Genomic DNA, 14010 nt, shown 5'->3' with positions numbered 1-14010 from the left:
ATAGTGAGAGTGGGGGCAGGAGCTGGGGCGCCGCAGCACACGGAAGCTGTACCTGGGGCAATGCCTGCGCCCTTGGGAGAGGAGTTGTCAGCAGGCAGTGGAGATGTCAGCGGAGTACTGAGGACCTGTTAGGCCGAGGAAGTGCAGACGGCCCTGCAGCCAATAAGAATCGGGACGTCTCCTGGCTGTCAAACAGCCTTACCCTTGTGCACACCCACCAGTTCCGATGGCGTCAAGGTACAATAATACCAAGTATATCATACTTATTAAGTATATCATATCCTTGTTAGGATTTCATGTTTATTTTATTTAATCCTTGTTTTGTTAAAAAAAAATCTCAGATACAATTGTAGCATCATCTTGTGATAATCCAATATCTGATTTATAACGCAAGATAAATGAGCCCTTAACAAATCTCTGTTCCTAAATGACTTTTACTGAGTCCATGCTTAAAACGTGCTATGCATTATGTTAGCTAGGTGCTTTATTTGTACATTTATGGAGAATGAATCAGGTAATTTCCTAAGTTGTTCTTACCTAGACAACCTCATGAACACTGGAATATCTCCAAAGACATTCAACCAAAGTCTGACGTTCCTCAGGGAAAGAGGAATCATGAACAAAAGAGGTCTGAAAAGAATGTGCAAAAGAGGTAATCTTTTAGTCTCTTGAAACATTTATTAAAGGGCTTTTCCAGACTAGTTTTATTGATGGTAAAGTCCCCTGGTGCAAGCACTGAGTCATGACTGATTCCTAGGGTGACGTGGCAGACTGTTTTTGCAGGGTGGTTTGCCATTGCCTTCCCCAGTCATCTTTTACCCCCCCACCAAGCTGGGCACTCATTTTACCGACCTCTGAAAGACTGAGTCAACCTTGAGCCGGCTACCTGATCCACGTGCGGATTGAACCCACAACCCTCAGGCTGTGAGCAAGAGCTTAGGTCTGCATTTCTGCTGCCTTAACACTCTGCGCCACACTAGGCCCATATTATTGACCTATCCTTAAATACTGTGATGGTTAAGAAAAAACTATACTATGGGGAGCCTCCTGGAACAGGGAGAAGAGTTACAGAGGCAAGGCTCTGCCGGCTTCAACTTGCACAGGTCAGACAGATTTACAGATCTCTTTGTGTACACAAACGGAGACCTGTCAATCTAACCAATCCGGGCGAGAAGAAACCAGTGGAGGCCCCGCCCCCATGACTCTTCACCTCTTTCCCAGCAGCTTCTCAGAGTTGTCCCGCCACACACAACACCGCCACCACCCTTCGCCTCTGAAATGCCATAGCGTTTCGGAATAAAACCTACTTCTCTGTAATGTCCACGCCAGTCGCTACTTCATACTCCCTGTGGTTTGGGCAACTTGAACCTAGTGACATGTTCCCTTTAAAGTCAAGGAGCAGATGTTCAATATTAGAATACTTTTAAACCCTGTACATATAATTGGATAGATTTGTGAAAAAATATTCAATTTCTTGCAAAAACGGCAACAACTGCCCTTTTGCATTGGTATATGACTTTTGGTATTTTGCTATATTCGCTTTACTATGTTACGTTTTCATGGTAGTAACGAGAGACAGATGTCTGAAGACCTGGTAGCAGTAGGTGGAAAGGATGCTTTTCATCCAGTGTTTGACCATCTAAGTTCTTCAAAGCAACGGGAAACGAATGTTCCAAGCACTGAATTTACTCAGGAAATCATCACCATCATCCACGAAGTGAAAGGTAAGATCAAATGGTAAAGTACGGTTTTCCAGGGAATTCTGGGGCTTTAATTGCAGATTTGAATTACGTTGCTGATCTGCATCACAGGCCTGTAAATGAACGAGCTCCACTACTCCCGATCGACGATACATTGATTGATTGCAGAACAGATCTTATAGAATTGTGTTCTCTTACTGATACTCAGTTCTACAGGAACATCCCAGAAAATGAACATTATTGTAGTGAACGTACTTATAGATCATTTGAGATTTTCCTAATTAAATTATTCCATATTTTTGTCCTTTTCTGTACAGCAAACCATTTCAAGTCTCCTGAGATGTCGCTCCATGAACGGTTTTCTAAGCTGCAGGGAGAAAGCAATAAGGAGGAGTTGAACCTTAAGAAACCTCCAGCACAGCCCAATCCCGAGATCCACAGGTAAACCGATGTGACTGCACTCTGCCAGATGACAGGCAGCAGCATGTTAATGTGAATCTGAGATATCTCATGACCTCACCGCTTCGGTGTGCTCTCACTTGTTCTTATGCTCTATAAAAACAGTTTTTTGGCTGAACCTGACAGTGTTTTACTCCTTTTTTTGCAGTTGTGTTTTCGATTAGTTATTCCTGCTTTCCACTCTCTCCTTTTTGCATAATATTTTCTTTATCTATTGCATTTCTGTAAACGATCTCTTGATGGGATTCTCCAAGTATTTGACTTGTACTTGGTATCTATAGGGTTAATAAACTGGTACCAACTCTTTTTTTGATTGATCCTCCTCTTATTGGGCATTTTCTGACTTCTACGTAAATTTAAATGTATCTTACACTAATGTTTTTCTCTAATTAATAGCACTAGTTGCTCCAACGGCGTCATTTATCTTGTGTGTTTATGTATCCATTTAACTAAAACTCTGTTTTTATTGGAACGAGTGTGGTGTTGGGTTTTTTTTCTATCCTTACTTAGTAAATAGAGCTGGCACATAGTTTAGGTGCATTTTATTTCCTTAGTGACGTAACTATTTTTAGCCTTAACCCCTTAGTGACGGCCCCATTGCCTTTTTACGTACTGCCTAAGTGGGTTTGTATCCAAGAAGACGTAAAAACATGCATCCTCTAAAGCCACGTAGGCTCTAGATGTGACAGCTACATGTTGGCTACCTCCGGGAGCTGACAGCAACATGGAGCTGTCAAGAGGGACCACTGAGAGCTCCACCCTGGCAATGCGATCGGTGCTATCCAGTGGATAGTGCCAATCGCAATAAAGTAAAGAAAAAGTTTTTAAAAAGTTAAAGATTCAGCTGCACTGATGGATTGGATAATCGCTTCGGTCCTCTGTGATTTCCAGTGTTGATAACGCTCTTCCGCGCATGTGCACCAGACGTATGACGTCACATGCAAGCGCAGAAGGCCGTCAGCCTCGGAAAATTTGAAATCTCCAGGCAGGAGATGTTGCCGGTATCCTCCATGATGTCCCACGGAGATCGGGACCTGCTGCGGGCTTCTGCACATGCCAAATTTATATGCAGTCATTTTTGGTATGTTTTACTCCTTTTGCGCAATAAAAACGTCTTTTTTTTTTTCCTACGAAATAATTTGTTCTTGTGCCAACACAATCCAAGACCAAAATAACATTTTTTAGTATTTGGACGTAGCTGTATGAGGGCTTGTTTGTTGCAGATAAGCCTTGGTAACATCTTGGGGAACATAAAGCTTTTCAAATGCACTTTACTCCTGTTTTTCGGAGCAGAATAAACAGGAAATACAACTATTCTGGAATTTGTTTTTTTCACCCTTTTTTAATGATGTTAACATATGGGTCATTGCAAATTAAGGCTGCCTGTCCACGGCAATGATCTGCAGGCGATAAATCACCCGTGGGATCACGTTTTGTGAAGTTTTTTAAAGCGTTGCTATGGAAAGCGCAGTGCCGGCGTTCACGAGTGGAGAATCGTAGCGATTCTCTGCTCGCGGGATTTAAATTGCGGCATGCTGCGATTGCCGCAGTTCTCTGTGGTGAACCTATCTATCAGATAGGCTCACCTTGGAAACCTGTCAGCGCTCCCCCCTCCTCCCCCGCAGTGGAATATCACTAGCGATATGGGAAAGGAGGAGTGTCACAAATTGCTGCACGCTGCCAGCACTTTCCCCACTGGTGACCCTGTGCTCTTCACACAGACTGAACTGAGTGCTGTAAGTATATGTAGCTCCCATTTCATTCTTGGTTAAAGCTTGAGATTCTTAGCTTGTAAGATTCTTGGCTTTAAAACAAGACCAGGATTGCGGCTTAATTTGTCCTCAACCCCAAGCCTTCAGAAAGCAGCTCCCTCTGCAGTCGCATTGCTGCCAAACCTACGCTCAGGCAAAACAGTACTGTCCATGTGTAGCCTGAACTTAACTTGAGACATAGTATAGTTTATCATTGCAGCTCTTTAGCAATCACTGGACACAATGTATTGGTTATTTTTTATGTGGAGCTCTCTTAATAATTATCTGGTTTTATTTCTTGTAAACTTCTTACCTGGCAGGAGAATTGATATCTCCCTGGAAGATCTACAGAACAAGACTCTCCATAAAACTGAAGTCACGCTGGTAAATATTAGCTCCATGCCTAAGCTTGTGCATGCTTGTGTGCGTGAGAAAATCTGAAAGTAAAAATATTAAGATGAGGGAATTTGCATAAACAGGCGCTACAGGAAGATAATGAAAATGGTACTGATAATTATGAACTATGAATTTACTGTGTGCTATATGCCTTCCATATTGGTAAAGCAATGTTGGCTCTTGGCTAAGGACTCCTGTCCACGAACGATTGTGCATTACGTTACTCGCGGCGATAATCCGTCCTTGAGTAACGCAGTGCACGCTTTCCATAGCGTTGCTATGGAAAGCGCAACCCCTCTGTCCACGAGCAAAGAATCATAGCGATTCTCCACTCGCAGGAGTCTAATCGCGGCATACTGCAATTTGCCGCAATTTTCCGTGGTGAGCCTGTCAGTTCTCTCTCCGGCAGCGGTGGACAGGGGGCCTAAGACTTTATATTTATTGTGATGTTATGAAAGGGTTTGCAAGAAAAATAAATGACACAATAATGAACTCGGGGTGTCTGTGACCTGTTTAATCTGCCCTATGTGAGGGTAGTATTAATTAGCAACAGATTCCCTTTTTTGCAAATGGAAAGAAGGAACAATGCCTTTTTACGGCTCACCTATTAGAAGACAGCATTCTTGCAAGTCATTGTCTGACCGTTTAACCCCTTGAGTGGTGGGTTTCTTAACCCCCTGTCGTGCCCACTAGGGCAGGTTTTTAAAATCGTCTAATAATGTAATTTCAACTAATTTTGCAGTCGCGTTCCAGGAGCCATAACTTTTTCATTTTTCTATTGACACAGCCATACGAGGGCTTGTTTTTTGCGGGACAAGTTGTATTTTTTGATGCCATCATTTTTGGGTATATATAATGTATTGCATAACTTTTGTAAAAAATTTGTAGGGAGATTGGGGGAAAAAAATTCTGTCATTTGTTTTTTGGATTTAATTTTTACGGCGTTCAGCACGATTCCGGCGATACCAAGTTCATACAGTTTATTTTATGTTTTGATATTTTTGTACATTTAAAAGGTTTGCTTTTTTGTCGCCACATTCAAAGAGCCGTATTAATTTTTTTCCCATTGCCGGAGCTCCAGAAGGCCTTGTTTTTTGCGGGATGAACTCCAGTCTTCATTTATCTAATTTTAAGGAACATGTAAGATTTTGATTGCTTTTTATTCAATTTTCTCTACTGTCAAGAATAACAAAATCTGTAATTCTGACATGTTTTTTTTATTTTTCACTGCATTCTCTGAGCAGTATAAATAATATATTAAAGTAATTCTACAGGCCGGTACGATTATGCCAATACCAAATTGTAATAGTTTTTTCTTTTTCGCAACTTTTTCACAGTTTAAAAAAAAAAAAGTAATAAAAGTTTAAATCACCCTCCTTTTGCCATATCTATAATAAAAAAATGTAAATCCTAAAAGAAAAATACATATTTGGTATCGCCGCGTCCGTAAAAGTCCGATCTATCAAAGTAATGCATTATTCACCCCGCACGGTGAACGTGGTCTGAAAAAAAATAAAAAACACCGCAAATGCACTTTTTCAGTCACCCTGTCTCCCAGAAAAAAATGCAATAAAAAGTCATATGTATTACGAATTAGAAATAACGTAAACTACAGGATATCTTGCAAAAAATGAGCCGTTGCTCAAGTACGTCGACGGAAAAATAAAAACGTTCTTGCGCGCAGAAGATGGCAGAAAATAATTTAAAAAAATTAAATGTCTTTGAAAAAAATACAAGTACTACAGCTTGGGCAGTGGAGCTCGTCCCGGAAAACTTCCCGACGTGCCACTCAAGGGGTTAACAGGCCCTGAAACAATAACTGGAGAATATGAGCCAAAGCCAGGGTCTCTTTCAGGAGCCCACGTCTCCCCACCTACCCCCCTTCCCCATGAGTGTGCTGTAGGTTGCTGGCTGGGTGAGAGGTGGTGACATGGGTTGGAAAGGGTAAAGTTTCTTCCTAGTGAGAGCCTTTAGTAGGTGTGAGGGGACTTATAAGGCGATGCATGCCGCTCTGGGAAGACTGAATAATGCCTCTGTAGTGTCACTTTTTAGAAGGCAGCATTCCTACAAGTCAATGCTTGACCATTTAGTATGCCTTGTAACAATGACTGGGAGATTTAATTTTAAAACCGGTTGGAAAATTGTAGCCTGCTTGCTTTTACCCACACTAATTTAAGCTGAATAGGTAGTTCCTAAAATCTGGTTTACATGGGCCGATCATCGCTCAAACGACAGTTTGAGTGACAGCTTTGAGCGATCATTTTGCATAAAGTATTAAGTAGCAACTCAGCTACTTAAGAGCAATTAAGTGTGCAAATGAAGCCTTCCCGCAACACAGTTAATAGCCCAAGGCTATTATCTGCGCTCAGAACCTTTGTTATCCAGGGGGAAACAATGCTATCAGCACTCCCAATGGAGTACTTCTGATAAGAGTGTAGGATGATTTTTAGGTTAGATTGAACTTAACAATCAGCTAGCAGTGCCTGAAAAGCACACGATGGGCGCACATTTACATGTACCGATTATCGCTAAAACGATCGCCGATTTATATATATATATATATATATATATAAAAATTTTTTTAGCGATCGTCGGCTGGTGTAAATGGGCCTTTATTAGCCAAAGACCTATCTATTACGGAGTAAAAAAAAAAATAAATATATATATCTTGATCTTGCTATTTGTATAGCGCCAACTTATTCCCCAGCGCTTTTAAGTAATTTATTTATTACCCCCCACTAAGCTGGGTACTCAAGGATGGAAGGCTGAGTCGACCTTGAGCCAGCTACCTTGAACCACGCAGGGATTGAACTTACAACCTTTAGGTAGGACCGCATTTCTGCTGCCTTCGCACTCTGCGCCACACAAGGAGTAGGGGCAACAACTAGATTCAATTACTGGTATTACTGGGTTGATAAAGCTGTATCGCAGCTCATCGGGGCTGTTAACCCATTAAACGTTAACCCTTGACACTTAAATGATGATCGGGTGTCCCGTAGGCACCCGGAAATGAGATAGCAAGGAGCTATGCAGGTGTCATGGTAGCCGGGGGTCGTCTTAGGACTAAAAAAAAATTAACAAAAGAATAAAGTTTTACCGATTATTAAAAGAAAGTAATAACTTTTGCCATATTTGTAATAAAAGAATCTAAATCGTAAAACAAAAATACTTATTTGGTATTGCTGCGTCCGTAAAAGTCCAATCTTATTAAAGTAATGCATAATTTACACAGTGAACGTTGTCCGAAAAAAATAAATTACGCAAGATATGCGCTTTTTTGGTCACCCTGTCTCCAAGAAAAAATGCAATAAAAAACGATCAAACTATGTCATATCTATTCCAAAATGGTACCAACGCAAACAATGAGCCCTTGCACAACTAAGTCATGGAAAAATAAAAACGTTATTGCGCGCAGAAGACTCCCGCAGAAAATAATTTTTAAAAATGTAATGTCTTTGAAAAAAAATAAAAGTAGTACAGAAAATCGTAGTAATCGTACTGACCCATAGAATAGAGTTATTCATGCCATTTTTTTGCAGTTTGTGCACCGTAGAAACAAGACGCATCGAAAGTTAGCGGAATGTCATCTTTCTTTCCTCCATTTTACTCCACTTAGATTTTTTTTTTTTAAGTTTTTCAGTACATTATATGGTACATTAAATAGTACCCTCATACGTCGATTAATAAATAAAGGAGGTTTTTTTTAAGGGGGGGTTGAAAAAAACGGAAAATCGAAAAAGGTTTGGTCACTAAGGGGTTAATAAACTGGTATACTAGAGAGAACAGTGCTGGCACAGCTGGTGCGCCCTATTATGTTATGCAGTTAGATGGATATGTCAGCCCCGTTCTCACCCAGCTGCATAGTTGAAGAGGGTTGCAAAAAATGTACAGAATGGGCCAATAAAACCTATGGCAAAAATGCTAAGAATCGCCTATTCTGTACCTTAAAAAAATTACAGTGCAGTTGCTCTTTAAGAAAAATAACTGTCTTTTCTCATCATTGCAGGATTAGATGAATTTTAGGCATTTCTTCTTCATGGCCTTTGCTACTTTTATCTCCCCAGGCCAGCCAGAGAGTAATTGAAGATCCTAATGATTTGCGACACGATATAGAGAGGAGAAGAAAGCAGAGGCTGCACAGTGAAGAGGACGGCAGCGCCAACCTTGGCTTTTGTGACAGGTTGCCTTTTCCTCCTTCAAACATGCATGCCACTCATACATACAGTCAGACATTTATGATGGGAGGGCGCTGCGATTCACAGAAGTAAAAGCGTTAGGCTGCCTGTCCACGGACGATGGAAATCACAGTGCTGGCGTCCACGAGCAGAGGATCATAGCGATTCTCTGCTTGCGGGTTTTAAATCGCGGAATTCTGCGATTGCCACAATTCTCCACGGTGAGCCTATCTATTAGATAGGCTCACTACTGAGACCTGTCAGCTCTCCCTCGCCACGGAGTATCGCTGGCGATGTTCTGCCTCGGCCGTGGACAAGGGGGCCTTACTAGGAGATGAATTGTCCACATCTTGCCTATGACCACATCTTGGGTAATTAAACTAATTAGAAACCTTGTTTTGAAAATCATAATACAATTGTATTAATAACACAAAGACTTCGTGGCATGGCGGGGTCTCTTCAGACTTTGACCTCCGCCAGGGATCCCTTTTTAGGGCTTTAATTTTTACATTTCCAAAAACGGCGCCCTAGGATTTGGCCTAAAGGGAACCTATTTCAGCCGCTAATGTGAACTACTGAAACGGAGACAACAAGTTTCCACTTTGGCACGCTTCTGACATTTTGTGCTGGAAAGAATAACTTTGTGGCCTGCACTATTCTTTCCAGCTCAAAATGCCAGAAATGAAAGGAAACCTACCCAAACACAGATTTATTGATCTGTTTCAGCAGTTTTCATTATCAGCTGAGATAGGTTCCCTGGACCGAGGCCATATCCTGCCATAATGCTTTAATTACCATAGCAGGCCGAGCGGGATCAGCAGTGCCCACACTATATTATTCTTTGTCTCTTATGGCCAAGCTCATATTAATGTTGATACGTTTTTTTTTGGGGGGGGGGGGGGGGGAGTTAGGGGGGTTGGGGATGTTATAAACTAGAAAATCTGTCTTTCTAAGCTATAGTTTTGTGCTGTTAACTACACCTAAGCTATCCGGGGATATAGAACAGGACTAGTAGACAGCAGCACTTAACACAAGTCCATATTCCAGAGCTATATTGGATGGCAATCCTTTATTTCTTATGTCTGTATTGTAGGTCAGACACGATATGTTTCCCAGTATGCACTGAGTAAGACCCCCTAAGGAGCCCTTTACCCATATGTATTGCTTCCTGTGTGTCTCTGCTTAATACTAAGGGACTTGGTTCTCTGTATTTTTTATAGTGACTTTGTATTGAAAGCAAAAATAATTGTTCTTCCTTTTATATTCAGTGATGTTTCAGGCAGCTATTACAAGCCACATAATAATGAAACGGGTGAATTTACGAAAATGTCAAGAGGGGACAGAGCGCCTTTTCGAAAGTCAGCAGGCAGACCTCCAGTAAGTGTGATTTCGAATGCTGTCTTTAAGGTGAACTTTCTTTGCTTCTCTATTGCTGTTGAAGCTTGCTGTCGGAATTGCACAGTTTGGCTGGTGCCACACTCCCTCTGTGAGCCCTTTACATGCCGCGGTCTACATAGATCACAGCAGGGAAGGGGTTAACAGCAGGGGTCGCTGTCCCGATGCACCCCTGCTTATTGCAGCAGAAGGCCGGCTATGGGTGACAGTCGTCTCCCACTGCCGAACAGTGCAAGATCTCTTCTCATCTCGCGCTATCCACAGGACATAAGTATATGTCCTGTTGCGTTAAGTACCCCTCTGCCAGGACGTACATTTATGTCCTGTGGCATTAAGGGTTAAAGCTATATGGGCTGGTCACCAGTTAATATCTGTGTATGTAGAGAGATAAAGTGCATTAGGGCATATGAGGTGATGGGAGTGAGGGTATCATATTCTGAGGGAGAATCTAGAAGGATAAATGGGGAAACGTTACTGTGGATGAGGGAATGTGGTAGGCCTCCCTATAGAGACGTGTTTTAAGACACACTTGGAGCTGTAGGTGTTGAGTGTTAACCATTAATGTCTGGTGTAGCACATCCCAGAGAACTGGTGCAGCTTGGGAAAAATCTTGGAGATGTTAGTTGGAGGTTCAGATTAAGGAGAGATGATAATAGGGTGGTTAAGAATGTTGACTTCGACTTGTGTTCTGTAGTGGATGAGCAACCGGTGCAGTGACTGGCACAGGGTTCAGGCATTGGTGCAGTGACTGGCACAGGGTTCAGGCATTGGTGCAGTGACTGGCACAGGGTTCAGGCATTGGTGCAGTGACTGGCACAGGGTGCAGGCATTGGTGCAGTGACTGGCACAGGGTGCAGGCATTGGTGCAGTGACTGGCACAGGGTTCAGGCATTGGTGCAGTGACTGGCACAGGGTGCAGGCATTGGTGCAGTGACTGGCACAGGGGGCAGGCATTGGTGCAGTGACTGGCACAGGGGGCAGGCATTGGTGCAGTGACTGGCACAGGGTGCAGGCATTGGTGCAGTGACTGGCACAGGGGGCAGGCATTGGTGCAGTGACTGGCACAGGGTGCAGGCATTGGTGCAGTGACTGGCACAGGGGGTAGGCATTGGTGCAGTGACTGGCACAGGGGGCAGGCATTGGTGCAGTGACTGGCACAGGGGGCAGGCATTGGTGCAGTGACTGGCACAGGGGGCAGGCATTGGTGTAGCGGTTGGGCAAAAATATTAGCTTGGCGTTTTTGATGTATCCGTATTAAAAAAAGGGCAGATTCTGGAGATACTTCTGAGGTGCAGCTGATATGATCTTGAAAGTGATTGAATATGGGTAGCGAAAGAAAGATCAGAGTCAAATATAACCTCAAGGCACCGGGCGATGCCGTTCAGGTGTTTTAGTAGGCTGAAATGGAAATATCAGGTTTAGGTCAGTTAGGTCAGCATCTGGTATGATAAGATGATTATTCAGCATCTAGTGTTTGATAAGTTGATTTTCTAATTTTTTTTGAGTGGGATCTATGTGAGATACCTATTATTTTCAGTGAACTGTGGAAACACAAGAAGTTCAGTTTCAGGTAGAAAGAGGACAATCGCTGGTGTTTTGTAGTAGTAAATGTGAGGGGTCGTGGGAAGAAATATATAATTGGGTCTCATCTGCGTACAGATGGTACTGAAAGCCGAATCTGCTGATAGTCCAACAGAGGGGCTCTGTAGAGAGAAAAGAGAGGAGCTTAGGCCGAACCCTGAGGAACCTCAACAGCATGGGGAAGGAGAGGAGGCAAATGATACACTGAACAAGGCAAGAATAATTTGATATTAAAGGAAAGGAAGTTGTGGTTAGGGAGCGAGTTTACAAAACCGGACGGAGTGAAAAAGGGTGTTTCAATTCCTATCCAGTACTTAAAGGGTTGACAACGTCGTATATGTAGTTCTGAATATTTATTTGGAGTGGTACCGATTTTTAAATTGGGTGATTCATGGGGAGTTTTAGAGCTGAACTGGTCCTTTTTAAAATCTTATTTTGGAAATATTCATGAAAAATTGTTAAAATGTTATTAAACTTAAGTTTTATGGTGTCTTAAACATAAGTAGACTTAAATGCGTTACATTAGGCTTACTATAAGTTTTATTTATTCGTTATCCATTTAGTAGCAGAGAATTTGACATTTTGAAAGCTCTAACTTTTCCAAATTTTCTGTGCGTTTTGGATTTTTTCTGCTCTTTAAACGCTAAGCATATTGTCCATAATTTCCCATCACAATCAGGCACATAATTCCCATCACAAGATGTCACTAAGAGCAGTCTCAGAATCTCCTCAAGGAGTAAAAGCATTCCAAAGTTATTACCACATAAAAAGGACACATGTTGGATTTTTAAAATTCGGTTGCGCCCAAAGTAGGCTGCGTCCTTTTATGGTGTTAAATAAGACTTAACTCCACACTTTCTTATGACTATGAGGCTGTGTATCCCACTGCTCTGGATGTCTCCAGATCCCTCAACAAGTTCTCTATGGGTACACTTCATGACCTTATGCGAATGGAACATTTAACAGCATCGGGGTGCAATACGTGTAATGCTTTTTTGAAGTATGGTTACTTATCCTTAGTATTATATATTTTTTTCTTTGTAAGTTTTTGTCCTAGTCTTCTTTCTTAGGCCTCATGTCCACGGGCATAATTGAATTGCGTGGGTCACCCGCGCGGATGATCCGCAGTTCAATGTGCCCATAGACTATCATTGGGCATCCGCAGGTATTTGAATACCCGCGGATGTCCATTTTCTGCGGGTCCCGCAGGGACAGCTTCCATTAAGGGTAATGGAAGCCGTCCAGTCCGCGGCACGCCCGCAGCTGAAACTGCGGACGCTCCACAGAACCATGGGAAAGCAGGAGATTTAAAAAAGAAAGTCACGGTGCATGAGTGTGGTATGCCAAGCGCATCCGCCATGCAGGAGAAAGAAGATCCGGCCGCGCAGTGTCCGGACAGGTGAGTAAATGTAATTTTTTTCCTCATGTCTACGGACATGGCAGGAATCCGCTGTGGGATTCCACACTTAAAATCCGTGTGTGCCCGTTGACATGAGGCTTTATCATTATAACTGAGATGATTGCCATGCTATTAGATGGTCTGATCAATTGTGACTTTAGTCATTGTTGACCTACTGTTACGCACATTTTATTATTTTTCTTTTCTGAATAAAAGCATTATTTGACCATACAACATTAAAACCGTTGCATAGCAGCTGCTACCAGTTTGTGTGAACTTATGCTAACAGTTTATCTGAAATCCAGTAATGCAGAGCATTATTTTTTTATTTCAAACTGCTATCAGTCTACTGGCGCCCAATGTGAAGACCGCACGTGCTGTTATATATTAGCGGAGCATGCTCTGAACACACAGTAAGCCAACTGGGTAATGTTGACAGCCAGAGCTATAAGGAAACTGGCCATACCTATTCAGTGACACTGGGCATACGATCGTTCCGTGAAAGAATGTCCCCACAATGAAAGATCATTTGTGTAATGGACAACTACAACTACACTGAAGGACTAGTAACTGCCATACGAGAAATATAGCCATGGCCAACTTCTTTCCAGACATTTGACTGTGTGTCATGGATCAAAAATAATTGTTCGCCGGGCAAAATTCAACAACAAGCTATTTATTTTGGGTGAAGTCATCCATTTTGATGAATTTTAAACTGTGTATGGCCTCGTTAAAGGGGTGTTGCCATCTCAGTTTTTTATAGTTCAGATGGGAAACCATTGCTACAGTTACTGGCCACCTGGCCGGAGCCTACGGAAAGAGCCTCGTACTGAAGTGAGTGGGAGCTACGGAAATGACATAGCACAGTGCGCTACACTGTTTCTGCAACTCTTCTCCATCTACCTTGCTATAACACTCCTCTTGGAAACCTTGGCCCCTTCTTCCCACTGCATCCCCCCACACACCCCATTGCATCTCTTATCTGGTTATTCATGAACACGGCTGGTGATCCGCTCACACAGCATTGTGTGTGTATATATGTATATATATGTATGTGTGTGTATATATGTATATATATGTATGTGTGTGTATATATGTATATATATGTATGTCTGTGTATATATGTATGTATGTGTGTGTGTGTATATATATAT

The 14010-nt window shown here is 42.3% G+C and overlaps 1 protein-coding gene across 2 annotated transcripts in view; it reads left to right on the top strand.

Moving 5' to 3' along the window:
* Nucleotides 1-14010, top strand: part of BCLAF3 (BCLAF1 and THRAP3 family member 3) — a 71626-nt gene that overhangs the window by 41382 nt on the left and 16234 nt on the right. For both annotated transcript variants that reach the window (XM_066599842.1, XM_066599841.1), the window contains exons 6-11: nt 542-652; nt 1567-1724; nt 2018-2141; nt 4231-4294; nt 8371-8486; nt 9750-9858. In XM_066599842.1, the coding sequence (XP_066455939.1) occupies nt 542-652; nt 1567-1724; nt 2018-2141; nt 4231-4294; nt 8371-8486; nt 9750-9858 (682 nt within the window). The remainder of the gene's footprint in view (nt 1-541; nt 653-1566; nt 1725-2017; nt 2142-4230; nt 4295-8370; nt 8487-9749; nt 9859-14010) is intronic.

The sequence above is a fragment of the Eleutherodactylus coqui genome, chromosome 4, assembly GCF_035609145.1.
Source record: "Eleutherodactylus coqui strain aEleCoq1 chromosome 4, aEleCoq1.hap1, whole genome shotgun sequence".
Classification (NCBI taxonomy): Eukaryota; Metazoa; Chordata; class Amphibia; order Anura; family Eleutherodactylidae; genus Eleutherodactylus; species Eleutherodactylus coqui.
Note: the sequence above shows the minus strand (reverse complement) of the source record. Positions and strands in the feature narration are given on the sequence as shown.